Genomic DNA, 18,467 nt, shown 5'->3' on the forward strand with positions numbered 1-18,467 from the left:
GATATGAATTTAGATTTTTTGTTTTGTTTTACATGTTTAATCATACAGGGTTATTCTAAATGATTGTAGTCGAAGTAGGCCATGTCTATGTTATTACGTTTTTGCCGCTTTCATGTGAACTGTCAGTTGTGTCGCTGTCACTGTCATTTTTTAGGTGAAAAGTGCGGTGATGAGGATTTTATTTATTTTTGTTAAATTAACGATGGAATCCAGAAATATTGAGTTGTTCTACAATCAATTTTAAAAATATTGAATTGTTTTGCATCCAATTTAACACATCATTTTCATAATTTTTTTATGTGGAGCGGCAACCATTACATTCAGTTTTCACGCCTACTTCGACTACAATCATTTTTAGAATAACCCTGTACTTTAAACATTTTCTCACATCAAGCATTTCCGAGATATGTATTTAGATTTTTTGTGGTTACGTTTTTTTTTAACTTGTAACTTTTTCGTGAATCTTGAGAAAATCAGTCGAAAAGTCTATTGGTTACTGATCTGAAATTACATTTCTGAAATTTTAAATATATCATGGTATATTATTTTCTAACTCTCTAGCGCTTTTATAATTTTTTATAATTTCATTATTTCAGCATACTTACCTTGTTTGTTTGTACATTTTTTTATGATACATTACTATGTTATTCTAAAATGTGTTAGTGTTCATTAATGAACATGATTAAAACACATGAAGTAATAATTGTTTTTTACTTTTAACTATGCGTTTGAACACTACGATCAAATTAACCAGCCACGTGTATTCGCCGGAAATAAATTCACCTATGCATTGTCGGGTTAATTAAAAAAAATTAAAACATATAATTATAATAATTTATTTTTAGTATACTGTGCTGGTAGTAGGTGTCTACCTGCTTGACGACGAGTCCGGTAGACACATGTTTATGGTCTAGTCCGATTTACTTTCCACCGCGGCCGGTAGCAAATGTCAAATAATTTGTCAGATTTATTGGTTTTTATTTATATAAAAATTAAATGTACAATTACTTACATCATTGAGATGGTTTTCTAAAGCCAAGCATTACCCTTTGATCAATCCAAACAACTTTATTTCGTATTCTCCAATTGTAGAACAACTTGTACTCTGTGAAATATCTTCCCGATGATTTTTGGAGCAATAAGTTTGATCGCGCACTATCTACCTTCTCCAAAAGGTGGTCTGGGAAGAAAACTTGACTTCTGCTTCGGTTCGGTTGTGAGAATTTATTTTATTAAAGGAAGTTAGCGCAAATGAAAGAAATCACATGAAAAACTTTGACAGACTGAATTTTGATGAATCGTTTGTTATCATAGTAACAAGGCATAGCAATCTTTTTCAAAGCCAAATTTTTTTATTTAAATTTATTTTCTTTTAAATAATTGTCTCAGTATACTAAAAAATCTTGTACGTCACACGACCGGTAGACGCATTATGGCCTCGCTAGTTTACAAGTCTCGCCCTATCGGGCTCGACCTGTAATTCACTAGCTCGTCCATAAAAACGTTACTACCGGTCTTGTAACGTAAATAGCTATTATAAATCTACATTTGCAGGGTGGTATGTTATGTAGATAATTTAAATTATCCCAAGATTCCTCCTCTTCTTGGAGTTGCAACTGCTGCAGTTGTTGTATTACCTGCTGAAATTCTTCTTCTTGCTGCTGCTGCTGTTGTTGTTGTTCTTGGATGAGGGGGTTGTAACCCTTGCTCCTGAATTTGCTGGGGTTGCTGCGATTGTTGTGGGAGTTGCTGCGGTTGTTGTGGTAGTTGCTGCGGTTGTTGGGGGAGTTGCTGCACCGGACGAAGTTGTTGGGATCGTTGTTGCTCGATTTTATGCTTCAATTCGAAATATCGAATATTCCGATCCCTTTCGTACTCCCTTCGATGGCATTTCCACATATGTTTCGTCATTCTATGACTTAAACAACGGTGGAACTTATCGTAGGGACACTGCACAACATCACCACCGTCAATATCGTCATATTCTTGTTGAAAATACATTTTAACAGCTGCAACCAAGATTACACCAACAACTGACCGTCACTCGAGTTTGTTCACATATATTTCATTTTCCCCACCACAATCATTCAAGTCAAGGTAAATTTTTTTATTATTTAAAAAAAATAATATAGAGCAAAAAACAACTTTTTTTTTCAAAAAAAAAAAACATTTTTTATATATTTTTTTTAAAATAATAAAAAAAATTTTACCTTGCAATGCGGAATGAATGTGGTGGGGATAATCAAATATAGGTCAACGAAGTCGAACGGTCAGTTGTTGTGTTGGTTGCATAATCATCGTTATATTATTGCAACTACGCCCGTACTGGTGATAATTGAATAATTGAAAAATGAAAATAACAAACATTTTTTATATTATTGTTTCAATTTATTATATAACATTGTAACAATTTGCATGCTGTAGTAACAATTCTCGCTTATATGAAATAAACACATTGGTTCTGATGATTCTAATCGAGGAGTTTCTGGTAATTCTATTACCGGCATCTTAATACACTTTTCGATAAATTTTGCTTTTTCTTTACCCTTGACATGAACTGAATCACCATCGCTTATTACTTTCTTTAAGATTTGTTGAAATTTCCAATGCGGTACAAATAATCCAGTATCCCATTTTATACAATGATGATTTTTTGATAACCACTTTATTTGATATTGAACATCATCTGGTAGTAATGTAGATGGGAATGGAGGAGCAAAAACGTAATGAGCCATTTTATAATTTTTTTTAAATTGCCAATTCTTTCGGTATAAATTTATTAGGATTGGTAATTTTAAATCCTTGAATATAATCCATTTTTTTATTATAGTCCGATGAGCTTAGTCCGAATCAAGAAGTCGACATGACCTGCGTCTGCTTTCGACATTTGACAGCAGTGCATGGTTCTACCAATATTTGAAAATTTATTTAGGCAACATGAGAGAGATATCATTACAAATTTCAATTTTTAAAATTTTGAGTTGTGTTCTTTCGTGCTTTCTTGGTTTTTCTGTAAATTCATTCCTCCGTTTTAATTTTGTCTTTCAAAAAACCGTTCCCCTCAGAACTCTTTTGATAACTTTTTACATATCAACTAATAGGTCAGATATATTAAAAATTGTTGAAAACAGCACTAAACAACCACGTTTAGACTATCTTTCTTTCTTCCTAGATTTTGTTTCGGCAACGCCATGAATTAGTTTACCCCCTTACCTGTTAACTTCCAGTCTTGCAAGTTTCCGCGCAATTCCAATATTATTTTTGCAATTTACAAATTCTGTAAATGAATCTGTTCACATGCTTTTCGTTTCAAGCAAAATTAAACAAAATTATCCCAAATAATGTGGTTAAAACGTAACCTAAAAATTTGACGTCGCTAATGTAATAAACGTACAACTCGTGTCTTGCTCGAATCACACATGCTAAAGCGAGATGCATAGTGGGACACGCTTAATACAATACGTACAAGAATTCAATAGTTTGTTTACATTATGTTGAATCAAGATAGCAATATGACAGTTGTTCTGCTTTTTAATGGGTGGTATTTAACTGTTTACCAAATTTACCAAATTTATTCATACAAAAAAATACTTCCGTTTCCCAAAAATACTAAATGGTCACCAAAATTAAAACCATAGGTACATAATCCTAGAGCGATAACCAGATATTGACATCCTGCTAGTTTCTTATATTATTTGCTACTAAAAATAACTTTTGTTGCCTAAAAATACTATATGTTCACCAAATTGTATTCCATATTTAATTCTGAAATGATAACCAGATAATTTTAATTTTTGTTAGTGTCTTATATTTATGCAGTAAAAAAAACTCTTTTTTTTTACTATATTTTATATTTATACTATATTCAATTTCAAATGGATTCCCAGATTTAGACTTCTTATTACCCTCTCATACAGAGTGTCTCATAATTAAAGCATTCCGACTCCAAAGCGTTGCAGAGAGTATGCCGTGAAGCAAGTAAGAACTTGAAAAAAGTTTTGAATAATTCTTAAGATGATACAGAGTGTCTCAGCTAAGACTTTCGAGCTTAATATCTTGGTTATTTGCCAACGGATTTTTATGAAATTTAAAATACAGATATTTTAGACGGCGAATGTTCAACTAGTAATAATACAATAACCTCAAGTTAAAAAATGTAATTTTAACACATGCTTCCTTTATTGAAAATTAGTCGCGATTATTATTAGATTGTTAAACATTAAAAAATAGGGGTCTACACAAACAATTAAGTAAATCACTTGTCTGATTCAACGAAAAGATTAGATTTTGTCGTTAAAAATTTAATATAAAATTTGACGGTATTTGAGCAGTTACCTTTTGAAACAATTGATGAAAGATTGCCAAGAAACATTTTGTACACCCTTTAAAATCTGTCAAAATTGGGCGCGCTTTATTAGAAACGTCAAATTGTGTAAATTTATTGAAAATACTCTAAAAATAGACTACAATAGCAGAAATTTCAATATTGTTGAAAAAGGAAACAATTTTTGCCTAGGAAGAGTGTCGTAAGAACTTCAATGACACAGTTCGTTTTCTCGTGGAACACTTATCCAAATGTAGCCTTTACAAAATGTAAGGTTAAGAGAGTCGTCAATTAATTTGAAGACACAGGAAGCGTGCGTGAACTAAATTAACAATGAGGGACATGGAATCCTGGGCAGTCTGTTATTGTCATTTCAAAAAGTGTCAATATAAATGCACCTTTACTGTCATTATGATTGATATTTTCAAAAAAAATGTCAAATTAACTTAAGCTTGGTTATGAGTAGCTAAGGTATGGTTTAGAAATTTTGACAACTGAATGACACATCTGCCCAGTTTTCCGTGTCCCCAATAGTACCTTGCTAAAATATCCCGATCGTGTTTTAGTCCTTTATGGAAGAATTAAAGCATCCAGTAAGGTTCGCAAAATAAACGTCAAATATGTCACCTGCGTTTGTGCGAAAAGGGCTTACCAAAATTCCGCGATAGTGCGCGTTTGTTTCAAACGCGTCTACGCTTTTGCATCTGCAGCCACATTTAACACAGTTTTCTCTTTTTTCTTGCAAACCAGACGTCTTTCGAGGACGAGTTTCTCCCTATAGCATTTTTTATTGACGATCAATTTTTTGATGTAAATCTTAAGTGATTCAACATTTTAAAAAGGCATGTAAAAATTACGTTTTTACGACTTGGGTGATTGCATTAATGGGATTTTATTCTTTACCGTCTAAAATAAGTCTTAGCTGAGACATCCTGTATAACCCTTTTAACTTTGTTCAATACAGCAACCGCATTGCTTACCTTATAATTTTCAGATCAAAGCGTTGCTAAGATATGTACAAAAATATCCCTAGGTTGATACCAGTTCGAATTTTCCGTATCCAAGGTGACAAAACAATAATCCAGTCGTCTCTTTTTGAACAAAAATTGCAAAAATTAAATATTTTTTTACTCCGCGATAACGTTACTTTTCTAAGACAATTTTTTGCATCATTATTTTCTCACCATAAATAAAATAAACGGCAAACATTCCTAATTTCTATTTGAAGAAAATTTGATGCAAACTCGACACCTTCAGTATCTTTGTACAAAGGGGTCGCCCGAATTTTATATTGTATATCAATTGTAAGAAAAATCTATGTTTTATTAGGTCTCCTCTCAATAAGGGCATAGAATGCAAAAGAATTTCGCAATCGAGTATCAGCCAACGTTTTTTCGAAAACTGCACAGCTCCACATTAGCGGAAAGTCAAAAATTTTTTTGTCTACAATTATCTTGATGTTTTAAATTTGGAATGCTCTGACCAACTAATAATGATAGCAACCGTCAAACAAACGATGTAACTTCTAATTTTGTAAGGTTTGGTTGCAATTTTGGGAGAATTACTGGTGTTTAATAAAAGAAAGAAGAAAAAACAAAAATAAGTTTCGAAATTGATGAAGATGATCTGCCTTTGGATGTATTAGAAACGGCACGAAATACAGTTTCTAGTCTTATCCCAGAAAAGCCTTCTAGACAATATGAATCTGCTTAGAAGGATTTCATGAATTGGTGTGGCTCTAAGAAATTAAAGAGTGTCTGAAAGAGTGATACTGGCCTATTTGGAATATAAAGCTAAGAAATTGCGAAATAGTGACCTTTTCTTTAATCAAAAATTGCTGAACGTAAAAGTCTTTTTTGTTCTAGATTGTATAGTCCGGACAAAATAAATGTGAATCCTGACTTTATTAAGTCAAATTATTTAACATGTTCAAATCAAAATGTAAAGAAAATAATAACAAAGATTTATGATGGGAAACAGATGGTTATCCACCACAAAGTTGCAAGTAGAATTTCGAAAACTCGCTGTATTTATATACCTGTCCCTTTTCGAGAACGACCTACCATAAATCTTTATTATCATGTTATTAAATAATTTGACTTAATAAAGTCAGGATTCACATTTATTTTGTCCGGACTATAAATCCAGTGAACAAAAAACAGTCCCCTTGACAACCGATTTAGGTCATAAAATGTCAACATTTTTTATCAGTTTTCGAAAAAGTAGTTTTTTTGAGCAAGTGCTTAATATAAATGGATAGCGTGAATATTTATATTTGCAGTAAAGGCGCGTAACGTGAGCGTTCCACATTTGGTGAACATTTAGTAAAATCGGTGAACAAGCAACAGTAAAACAGTACGAAACATTGCTATTTTGGTGACGCTGTTCTCATTTTCCAAAATATCATTATTTGGTGTCCACTAAGAATTTTTGATGTTAATTTAATTTTTTGGAGGACAGCGCTAGGGGTGTATAATTTAATTTGGTGCACATTATATTAATACCCCTTTTTAATTGATACACCGGACTATAATTAAAAAATGGACTTTATCTATTTTTCTAACACTAATATCTTATACTGTTTCCATGGTGCATTTGAGCTCACACCTTATGTTTCCCATAAAATACGCTTCTCTCTATAAGACACGTCGTCAATAGCAACGTATCTTATAGTTATAGAGTCATAAAATACGCTCACACACATCATTCAAGTAACATTTTATTCATCATTTTTACAGTAATTATCACAAAATTGAAAAGTACAATTATTGAATTGGAACTGCCACATTAGCTTCGTGCTCTTGTTCCTAACATCTTCTTCTTTAACTTCTGCTGTTTCATCCAATGCACGTGCCCGGCCATCGAAAACTGGCAATCTTTACATTTTCTTCAAATGATTCTTGCCGTAGTGTGAATTAACTTTTAATGAAGTTCTACACGCTTACCCCATATCAAGAAAAGCCAAAATGACATCTTCCGTTACCTCCGTGATGCTTTTTTTATTGTTCCGGCCTTGAAACGAAACGTACACCTTTTCGTATGCACTTTTAGACTTCATTGGTAACAAATTGCCCCTTTTTTCTTATTTCTTCTGGAACGTTTTGGCACATTTCAACGACGAAAATTGTTTTTTTCCAAATTTGTTGATATTATTACCATAGTACCCACGGCAACCTCTGCATTTTGTGTATTGTGACGCGCCTCGAATAATTTTTGAATTTATTAAATTATTTCTAATAAGATGTTAGTGTTAGAAAAAATCTTGAAGACAACGCGTGTTTTATAGTTTAAAAATCTCGATCTATTAAATCCTCGCTCCCTGCGGTCGCTCTGATTTAAACTACGATCTCGATTTTTAAATCGTCTATAAAACTCTTGTTGTGTTAATAGCTATACCATATTTCTTTGATCCATAATACAACTTTTTTCGCACTCTATCACAAGTCGTAGTCTATAGTCGACTCAAGTTGCAAAAAACCACTTGTCATTTGCAACAGCATTTTTTCAATATTTTTGAACCAAATAAAGGCACAAAGGTACCAGAAAATCATAGTTTGGATTAAATATTTTCCATATAAGTACAGTTTTAAAGTAATTTCAAACGACTAATGCCATAAAATTGCTGTTGCAAATCCAAATTGGTTTTTTGCAACTTGAGTCAAATTTAGATGAACGCACTACACTGAATATTGGTTTGGTAACAAATGTTTTTAAATTATCCAGCTTTATGTCTTTATATTCTTATAATTTCCTCCTCTCTCTTTTCTACTCTTTACAACATTAAATTTTATTATTAATTATGTTTAAATGAAACATTCTTAATTTTTTATAATAGTTTTATTTCTTTATTCTATACATAAGAAAAAATTAATCATTACATACATTGTTTTACTACATTGATATTATATTTTTAAAAAAATTCTTCTGCTTGATCCCGTTAGGGTCCCATTTCCCGAATGTGACAGCTCTGATGATTGTTGCGGTGTTGATGATTGTTGGAGTGGTGGTTGTGGTGTTGACTGTTGTGGTAAATGATCATTTGAGGAATGTAATGAATCACAAAATTCATTATAATCATGATGATTATATGATAAATTTTGATAAGTTTCCTCTCCTCTACACCGCCATAAATGTCTTTTCAAATGTTTCAGTTTTAAACGGTGTCCTTCATTCTTAGGACAAGTCACTCAACGTTCTTCTTCAAGCATCTTGATAAGACTGCTCTGCAGATTCTTCTTTCGAATTATTTATTTCATTTGTACATTATTCGCTTAACCTACACAAGTATTTTGGTTTTACGTCTGTCTTACTGCTTTTGTTGCCGGATTATATGTAAAAATTCGGTCATTAATCAACAAAGCATGTGTCATAGTGTTGGCAGGCATTGGAGTACCAGTATCAAATTCTACTCGTACTGTTACTGCTTGCGTTTGAAAACCTAATTTTTGTTTTGAGCAATCGACAATAATTAAAGGATATCTACATCTTCTGTTGCTTTAATGTGACAATGTAAAGTATTATTATTTGCCTTAATGTCCAGGAAACTTTTTGGAAACAATTTCCCTGTAGCATTTTGTAAATATTTATTTATATCTTGTAGTTGATAACGTCCTGTTGGTATTTTCAACTCTTTATATCCAAAATAAAATTTATTACATCCATCTTGAATATTAGGTATTGGATTATAAACTTCAAAGTTCGTTAAACCCAAAGTGCACTTTTCATTACTCGCATTAAAATCAGACGATAAAATAGATGAACGACCTGTTAATACGAAGAACAGTTTTTCTCGCCACTTTAACTTCAAATGATTATATTATTTATATTGCATGAGTATATAAAAATTTTAAACATAGATGTCCACAGTTATTTGTATCATAATTTTGAAATCTATCATAATTATACGGTGCGATCAATTAAAAAATAAATCGAGTCGGCGTCGGCGTATTACCTTTTTCGCAGATCATGTATAGGTTTTGTTGCCATTTTGTTTTATCCTTTCGTCTCTGTTGTAGAATTACAAATTTTCTGTCGACAAGAAAACTGTAGAAAATTCAAAATTCTTTTTGTACTCATAGCCTTGAAAGCAACGCTTCCAACATCCAACGCTCGCTCCGAAACGAGTGCTTCCCGGTCGACTCGAATGTAAAAATTGCAAAAAACACTGGCCCTTTGAGGCATTCAAAAAAAAATCTGTCTTGATAATAATAAAATTTAGTTCATAAAATACAACTTCCCTGCGTTTTCCTCCATTAAAAAATGACGGAAAAATTTATAATCGTTGAAAATTGTTCCTACAAAATTCACAAATTATTGCAAAAATTGAAATATCAAGTGAAGCAATTGTTTCCAATAACCAAAGATCACTGCCTACTTGGTTTTATGTTCATTTATGTTTAATGTATTAAAACAAAAAAATTTTATTTAATTTTCGTGCAAAAAATATTGTACGAACCACTTGCGTGAAGACATCTTCCGTTCATTCGCGCATTAATTAAAGGCACTCGCTCCTTCGTCGCTCGTGCTTTAAAAAATGCGCTCATGCGGGAACATCGTCTTCCCGCACTTGGTTCGTAAATAACTATTCTGTCGGAACAATAACATTTTGATTGTCTCTAACAAAATATTTACAATAATTAAATCGACGCTTTCATAAAACATTCGTTCTTAACTCTTCTCGAAGAGTAATTGATATTGATAAGGATTTGGTCACTACACAACTCCGATTTAAACCCTATTGAACTGTTGCAGAGGTTTTATCAAATGTCGCGACCGACTGTTTTATTAAATAAAATTATATCTAAAAATTTATATTTTTTGGTGTTCAAGCAGATTCTGCTTGAAAATTGGACACAATATCGTTGGAAGTCACCCAAAAAATCAAGCCAAATTACCTCAAAAGCACCCTAAAAACCTTACAAAATCCCTTGTTTTTATACACCCCAAAATGACTTTCTACTTTTGGACCAGGGTGCTTGGCACATGGAAAAATAGTTTAAAATCACCCAAAATGAAACAAAATTACCCCGAAAGCACTCAAAAATCCTTACAAAACCTCTTGTTTTTAGATACCCCAAATTGGGTTTTTACTTCTGGACCAGGCGAATTGGGCACATAAAAAATCGTTAAAAATCACTGAACATACAGGGTATAATCGAAATACACGGAATATTTTTAACCACGAGGTACTGGCTTCATGTAGAATTCGAAAAAAATATTTAAAAAAATCTATGTCAAAAAATAAACTGACATTTAATTTTTGAGGTACAATTTTTTATAGTTGCTTTTAGTCTTCTACGTTGTCCCACAACTTGGTAGGTAAAATTTCGGCACATTTTTAAAATACACCTTTGTATTTTATAAAATGTACGCCAATGCGACGTAACCTCTAGGAAATATGCTGTAAAACAAGGAAACCGCATTGCTGTACGTTTTATAAAACATGATATACAAGGGTGTATTTTAAATGTTAATTTATTTTTTGACATAGAATTTTTTAAATATTTTTTCCAAGTTCTACATGAAGTCAGTAGCCCGTGGTTAAAATTATTCCGTGTATTTCTATTACACCCTGTATAATTAAAATTTGACATGAGATGAAAAGTATTCAAATTATACCTGATTTTCACTTTTATGATGGATAAATGTCAATATATCAATAGTTATTAATACATCTTTCTTGTAGGATCCAAAATAAATTAGTATTTCTAGACCAATATGTAATTTGAGTAATTACAAAATGATTAAAAATTACTGACAAAGGGGCTAAAATCGTATTAAAATACCTGATTTTGTAGACATCCTAAAATATCATTTCATTTTTGGACCAATCTGAAACCATCAAAAAACATTCAAAACCTGTTAAAATCTATCCATTTTAAAAAAGTACCCCAAAATCACCATAAACGACCCTTGGAGTTTAACACCTCCGGTGTAATCGCATAAAAACTGAGACAAAATCTCCCAATCGCAATATTTCGTGACAAAAAAAAAAAGTTTGATTTTTTCTATTAAACCCAAAAACCAGAACCTAACAACTGAATAAATCGATTCCAAAATGAGAGGATACTTCTAAAAAACGGTCAAAAATAGAAGATTATATCATTAAGAGTAGAAGTGAGTCTTTTGGTGATAATCCCGGAGATTGAAGACTGGGCGAAGTACAAAATAACAGCGCTTGGTACAACTTCACACCTCGTTTTATGTTCTTAGATCTCATGGACTATTGTACAGAGTGTCTATAAATGATTGTGGCATCCAAGTAGGCTTTGATTGTGTGCCGACTCTTTCACCAGAAATCGAATAATATTAGCCTGATCTCCGATGTGCAACCCCAGAACAAACTGGTTTTACTGGTTGCCTATTGCGTAGCTTGACAAAATTAATGCTTGCAAAAAAATTTAAAAAAAATAAATTAATGAAATGCATTATTGATAAGTCTCAACACTCTCAACAAATTATGTATTTATTAAACACTTAAGAAGGTGAATAACATCAGTGATTCAGTTAAAAAAGTAACAATATAAATTAAAGGAATGGTTCGAAGTGTCCTCCATTTTGCTTTGAATATTTTCTCAATCTCTTGATGTTACAACAGACGGTAATTTCTTCCATTAACTCGTTTAAATTATTAATTTCTCATTTATACACTTCACTTTTCACATAGCTGAACACAGAAAAGTCAGGTGAACAGATTATTCTGAAACCAATTACAATAATTTATGCAGCTTTCAAGATCATTAAGGAGCAGCTATTGTACAGTTGTATGGATGTAAATGCATGTTCTCCTCTAACAACTTTATAGCATGTAAGTACTGCAATTTGATGAGCCAGTCTAGTAGGTAAGTTCTCGGATGTGCTTCTAAATGATCTCGTATATTTTCAACTACATTTTCCATCACCTTGGGACGACCTGACGATTTCCCCTTTTCAACACTACCGGTAGTAACAAAACGATTAAAAATTCGTTGTATGTGAGCTGTGAGGCACTTTTCTAAAACATTTTGGTGCAGGTACTTAGCTAAAAATTCTTCTTTGCAAGCTTGAACGCTGTATGTCCATTCCTCATCTCTTTTAACACAATTGCAGTAATAAGACATAATAAGAAACTTATTTTGTTCAAGTGTGAAGACTATTTTAGCAATTACTTCTAAAATATTTGTGAGGTTATAAAATTATTCTGTTTTTCAATATAAAAGCAGATACCTAAAGACAATACCTTTGTAACACCACCGGAAATTATCTAGCTCCAACACTACCGGTAGTAACAAAATGATTAACAATTCAAATAATTCGACGTATGTGAGCTGTGTCGGACTTTTCTAAAACATTTTGGTCCAGGTACTTGGCTAAAAATTCTTCTTTGCAAGCTTGAATGCTGTATGTCCATTCCCTGACTCTCTTTTAACACCCTTGCCCGTTGCGGTAATAAGACATCATAAGGAGCTTATTTTGTTCAAGTGTGAACACCATTTTAGCAATTACTTTTAAAATATTTGAGAAGTTGTAAAATTATAAAAACAGATAAAGACAATACCAATACCAATACAATACCAATACGCCCATATATTATAATGATGATTGATAAAAAAATCGGCAACAGTTTTGTTTTGAACCTAGTCGAAATGGGTGCGTTCTCACTTGCTGCACTACTCCTTGTGGTGGTAATTTTTGGCTACTACAAGTGGAAGTATCAATATTGGCGAAAGAAGAAGTTGCCGTTCCTGCAACCGCAGATACCTTTCGGCAACCTCCTTAATCCCCCAAGCACTAAAGAATGTCTTGGAGCGGCGATGGCACGAATCTACAGCGCAATGGTTGGAAACATGGCGGAGGTTATTTCTTCATGTCACCAATGTACGTCCTTGTGGATCTGAACTACATCAAAAACATCCTAACTAAAGATTTTCACTGTTTTACTGATCGTGGGTTCTTCCACAACGAGAAAGATGACCCGATCAGTAACCACATTTTCTTGATGAGTGGAACCAACAAGTGGAAGAGGATGAGAGCAAAACTTACTCCGATTTTTAGCTCCAGTCGGATGAAGCAGATGTTCCAGACTTTAGTCGAGTGCTTGCCTCATCTCTTGTCCAGTTTGGAAGCAGACCGCGTGAAGGACCAACCCACCAACATCAAAGACACCATGAGTTCTTTCACCATGGACGTCATCGGTTCTTGTGTCTTTGGTTTAGATTTGGACATCTTCAATTACGAAAATTCGCCTTTCAGATTCTTTGGCAAAAAAATGTTTACCAGTACTTCTTTCACAATTGTCAAAAGAATCTTCTGTACTATTTTCCCCCAATGTGGCGAAGAGTCTAGGCGTGTGCGCGATCCCCAAGGACGTGTCAGAGTTCTTCATGGGAGTGGTCAAAGATACCGTGAAGTACAGAGAACTAAACAACTACAGTCGTCCAGACTTCATCCAGTTGTTGATCTATTTGAAGAACAGCGGAGATGCTTTGACCGTTGAAGAGATCGCCGCGCAATGCTTCGTCTTCTTTTTGGCAGGCTTCGACACTTCCGCCACTACCCAAACCTTCACTTTGTACGAACTTGCCAAAAACCAAGACATCCAAGAGAGACTCCGCGAAGAAATTTGCACAGTTTTGAGTCACCACGAAGACCGCCTCACTTACGAGGCCATCAAAGACTTGACGTACATGGACCAAGTGGTCGCCGGTGAGTTTTGGTATCTTGTGCGCAAGGAGTAGTTTCTTGTTTCAGAATCTTTAAGAAAGTACCCTCCCAAAGCGTACCTTCTCAGGAAGTGTACCACCGACTACAAGATTCCAGATAGCGACGTAACAATCGAGAAGGATATGGGAGTTGTGGTGCCAGTCATGGGAATCCATCACGATCCGGAGTACTACCCTAATCCTAAAAAATTCGATCCCCAGCGTTTCAACCAAGCCAACAAGAGGTCCAGACCTCAGTATTCTTATTTGCCTTTCGGTGAAGGTCCCAGGAACTGCATTGGTGGGATATAAGATTTTGTGATGTCTAAAAATATACAAATAATGTTTCCACGATTACGTTTTGGTCTGATGCTGTCAAAAGTTGCCCTAACTGTGTTTTTGAAAAATTACAAAGTTACAGTCAATGAGAAGACTAAAGAGCCTTTGGAATTGTTGCCAAATACTTTTATTCTGGCAGTCAAAGGGGACATTTGGTTGGATGTAGAAAAAATATTAATCTTAGTTAAAGAGAAATGAAGTACCAATTTGTTTTGTAGTGATGGAGCTCTAATTAATGACAAATTCCAAGCAAAAAATTTGGGAGTGAATTTAGGAACATTAAACAATTTACTGGACAATATATATGTAATAAACAAAGAAATCAATGCAATCACTGGACAGTAACAGTGCTAATTAATTTTTTCAGCGTTCAGCCAGATTTCTCCTTGAGCAGCTAGAACAAAATTGCGAGGCTGGTACTGCAACGGCTCCATAGTTTTCTTGTTGACAGTAAATTTGTAATTCTTCAGCAACGACACTAGACCCATTTTGGACTGCAACAGACCAAAACGCATACCTAGAAACAACCATTTGAAAAATCTAACTCTTCACAACATCCTAATCATACCAATACAGTTCCTTGGTCCTTCACCGAATGGCATGAAAGCATAATTATGTCTCGACTTCTTGTTCTCATCGGTGAAGCGCTCAGGATCGAATCTTCGAGGCTCAGGATAATATTCTTCGTCGTAGTGGATTCCCATGATAGGAATGAAGACTTGTGTTCCCTTTTCGATGACGACATCCTGGTCAGGAATCTTGTAGTCTTCGACGCACTTCCGGTCAGTGAAGGCTGCCGGAGGATGCAGTCTGAAGGTTTCTGAAACATATTTGGTACTCCACAGCAGACAAAGTACTAATCTTACCGTCGATGACTTGACTGAGGTACTTCATGTCTTGGATCGAGTCGTAGGTCATCTGTTTGTCGTGTTTGTCCAAAACCGAATCAATCTCTCTTCGGAGCGTCTCTTGGACGTCTTCGTTTCTGGCGAGCTCGTAGAGCGCGAAAGTCATCAGAGTTGAGGATGTTTCGAAACCTGCCGCAAAGAAAACCAGAGCTTGCGACGCTAGCTCGTCCATAGATAAAGACTTTCCATCGTGACCATCACCATCTATGTCTTTGTTGTTCTTCAGATTGATGAGCAACTGCATGAAGTCGTTTCGGGTGTAGTTATTCTTCTCTCTGTGGTCAATTGTGTCTTGCACCATGTTCATGATGAAATCCACAACGTCTTTTCTGGAGAAGCTCAAATCCAAGAACTTTGCTACTTCTGGGAAGGTCACAGCAAACAAACGTTTGAAACTTTCCAGTCTTGTCATTTTGAAGAGATTTCTTCCGAACACTCTAAACTCCGAATCCTCTTCTTCTAGTGTGTGACACTCGAGACCAAAAGCGCAAGACCCAATGATGTTAGTAGTGAAACGAGCTAAAATCTCTTTGATGTTGACCGGCTCGTTCTTCTTGTACTCTTCATGCATCATCTTCTGCAGGCCCTCTTGACTCTCCGCCATCACCTGGAACATTGCCTTCATCTTACCAGATGTAAACGTCGGAGTCAACTTCGCTCTCAAATTCCTCCACCTCGTTCCAGACAGATTGAGAAGGTGAGCTTGAAGAGGGTCGTTCTCGTTCACGTAAACATCTCTGTCCATGAAGTACTTGAAGTCTTTGGTCATGATGTTTCTCACATAATCCAGATCCATGGGGATGTAGGTCGGCTTGGTGAAAGTGTAAATCCCTCCATGCTTCCATCCTCTTGTCTTCATCTCCTCGTAAATGTCCTTGAGCGTGATTCCGATGAACTTCTTCCCTCTGATCACGTCCGTCAAGTTACCGAAAGGTATGCGCGGCTCCAGGTACGGCACGTTCCGTCTCTTCCAGTATTGGTACTTCCATTTCCAGAAGGCGATGGTCACGACCAGCACAGCTACAACCACGGTGATGAAATTGCCACCCAGCAAGAAACCCAAACCAAACATGATGATGAGATGTTTGTACTGAGCAAACAAATCTTTGATACTTCATATCTGGCGTTATCACCTGATTATGAGATTACTTGCGTCAAATAGATTACAAGAAAACAAATATTTTGGACGAGTAATCTTCACTAAAAAAGTACTTTGCTCCTAATTTCGCAAACAATAAAAACAACTATGAGCTAGAATTGTATTGGTCTTCGTTTCAACATTACAAACGGAAACACACTAGGTACTATTTTATTTTTGCAGCGTCCAACCAGATTTCTCCTTGAGCAGCGAGTACCACATGATTCGGTTGATAATGCAACGGTTCCCTAGTTTTCTTGTTGACAGTAAATTTGTAGTTCTTCAGCAACGAAACAAGACCCATCTTGGACTGCAACAGACCGAAACGCATACCTAGAAAGTACCATTGCCCAAATCTGTGTCTTCACATGTTTTCAATCATACCAATACAGTTCCTGGGTCCTTCTCCGAATGGCATGAACGCGTAATTGTGTCTTGCTTTCTTGTTCTCATCAGTGAAGCGCTCAGGATCGAATTTCTCAGGCTCAGGGTAGTACTCTTCGTCGTAGTGGATTCCTATGATGGGAATTATGACAGTAGTACCTTTCTCGATGATAACGTCTTGGTCTGGAAGCTTGTAGTCTTCGATGCATCTCCGATTGGTTACTGCTGCTGGAGGATGTAGTCTCAAGGTTTCTGAAACGATTTGGTCTTCATCTGGAAATCAAAAGAAGAGTGTCGTACCGTCGATAACTTGACTCAGATATTTCATGTCCTGGATCGAGTCGTAAGAGATCTGGTTGTTGTGTTTTTCCAAAACTGAAGAAATCTCGTTTCTGAGTGTTTCTTGGATTTGTTGGTGCTTGGCGAGCTCGTACAGTGCAAAGGTCATCAAGGTGGAAGACGTTTCGAAACCTGCAGCGAAGAATACAAGAGCTTGTGATGCTAGTTCGTCCATGGTTAGAGGTTTTCCTTCGTGGCCATCAACATCTACAGATTTGTTGTTCTTCATGCTGATGAGCAACTGCATGAAGTCGTTTCTTGTGAAGTTATTCTTCTCTCTGTACTCGATTGTGTCTTGTACCATGTTCATGATGAAATCAACATTTTGTTTTCTGGAGATGCTCAAATTTAACAGTTTAGCCACTTGGGGAAAATTTCTGGCAAACAAACGCTTCAAGACTTGTAGTTTTGTCACATTGAAGATATTTCTCCCGAAAACTCTAAACGCCGAATTTTCGTCTTCCAGAGCTTTACAATCAAGACCAAAAGCACAAGTTCCAATGATGTTGGTGGTGAAACAAGCCAAAATCTCTTTAATATTAATCGGTTCATTCTTCTTGTACTCTTCGTCCATCTTCTGTTCCAATCCTTCCTGACTCTCCGCCATCACCTGGAACATCCCCTTCATCTTACCAGATGTAAACGTCGGAGTCAACTTCGCTCTCATGTTCCTCCACCTCGTTCCAGAAAGATTCAGAAGATGGGCTTGGAGAGGGTCCTTCTCGTTCACATAGTTGTCCCGGTCCATGAAGTATTTGAAGTCTTTGGTCATGATGTTTCTTACATAATCCAGATCCAGGGGTATGTAGGTCGGCTTGAGGAAAGTGTAAATCCCTCCATGTTCCCATCCTCTACTCTTCATCTCCTTGTATATATTTTTGAACTCGATTCCGAAGAACTTCTTCCCTCTGATCACCTTCTCCATGTTGCCGAAAGGGATGCGAGGCTCCAGGTACGGCACGTTCCGTCTCTTCCAGTATTGGTACTTCCATTTCCAGTAGGCGATGGTCACGACCAGCAGAGCTACCACCACGCTGACCAAATTTCCACCCAAAGTAAACATTACAAGGTGTTTGTTGATACTTCACTAAATTAAATTTTAGACGCCTCATGTATTTATGAGACAAATTAAGTTGCAGCGTCATCTGAGATTACTTTTGTCACCGCAAACAGGAATCAACTGACAAATAAATACTTGAGATAAGCAGGTTTAGGAAAGATGGAACTGTGTGTTCTGCGTTTTAATCAAAATTAGTAATACCAACCATATTAATATAAAGCAAAAACATTTTTTACGTAATACAGTGTGGTGTAGAAGTTGTTGCTTTCATTTTTATCTCTCTTGCAATCACAAA

At 35.3% G+C, this 18,467-nt stretch overlaps 3 protein-coding genes and 1 long non-coding RNA gene across 6 annotated transcripts; 1 reads left to right on the forward strand and 3 right to left on the reverse strand.

The window, feature by feature from the left end:
• Positions 1-1,012: 1,012 nt before the first annotated feature.
• LOC138129122 (uncharacterized) lies at positions 1,013-1,536 on the reverse strand. The gene is made up of 2 exons (XR_011159098.1): positions 1,164-1,536; positions 1,013-1,105 (listed from the first exon to the last, which is right to left on the reverse strand). It is a non-coding gene; the product is annotated as an uncharacterized lncRNA (long non-coding RNA).
• Positions 1,537-11,770: 10,234 nt separating this feature from the next.
• LOC138127695 (cytochrome P450 6a2-like) lies at positions 11,771-16,376 on the reverse strand. Of its 3 annotated transcripts, XM_069043753.1 has the most exons (7): positions 15,210-16,376; positions 14,912-15,163; positions 13,586-14,860; positions 13,346-13,528; positions 13,064-13,201; positions 12,530-13,001; positions 11,771-12,473 (listed from the first exon to the last, which is right to left on the reverse strand). In XM_069043753.1, exons 1-3 carry the CDS (start codon positions 16,321-16,323, stop codon positions 14,694-14,696), a joined length of 1,533 nt encoding a protein of 510 aa, XP_068899854.1. In that variant the 5' UTR covers positions 16,324-16,376; the 3' UTR covers positions 11,771-12,473; positions 12,530-13,001; positions 13,064-13,201; positions 13,346-13,528; positions 13,586-14,693. The 3 variants fall into 3 exon arrangements, with proteins under 3 accessions (XP_068899854.1, XP_068899855.1, XP_068899853.1); XM_069043754.1 differs by having other exon boundaries at positions 12,530-12,998; positions 13,346-14,860; XM_069043752.1 differs by having other exon boundaries at positions 13,346-14,860.
• On the forward strand, positions 13,179-14,316 carry LOC138128208 (probable cytochrome P450 6a13). The gene is made up of 3 exons (XM_069044396.1): positions 13,179-13,581; positions 13,649-14,008; positions 14,054-14,316. The coding sequence occupies exons 1-3, from the start codon at positions 13,179-13,181 to the stop codon at positions 14,314-14,316; spliced, it is 1,026 nt and encodes a 341-aa protein (XP_068900497.1).
• Positions 16,377-16,496: 120 nt separating the features above from the next.
• Positions 16,497-18,212, reverse strand: LOC138127698 (cytochrome P450 6a2-like). Its single transcript, XM_069043756.1, has 3 exons — positions 17,074-18,212; positions 16,774-17,025; positions 16,497-16,722 (listed from the first exon to the last, which is right to left on the reverse strand). Exons 1-3 carry the CDS (start codon positions 18,173-18,175, stop codon positions 16,556-16,558), a joined length of 1,521 nt encoding a protein of 506 aa, XP_068899857.1. The 5' UTR covers positions 18,176-18,212; the 3' UTR covers positions 16,497-16,555.
• Between the last annotated feature and the right edge of the window lie 255 nt (positions 18,213-18,467).

The sequence above is a fragment of the Tenebrio molitor genome, chromosome 4 (genome assembly GCF_963966145.1).
Source record: "Tenebrio molitor chromosome 4, icTenMoli1.1, whole genome shotgun sequence".
Lineage (NCBI taxonomy): Eukaryota > Metazoa > Arthropoda > Insecta > Coleoptera > Tenebrionidae > Tenebrio > Tenebrio molitor.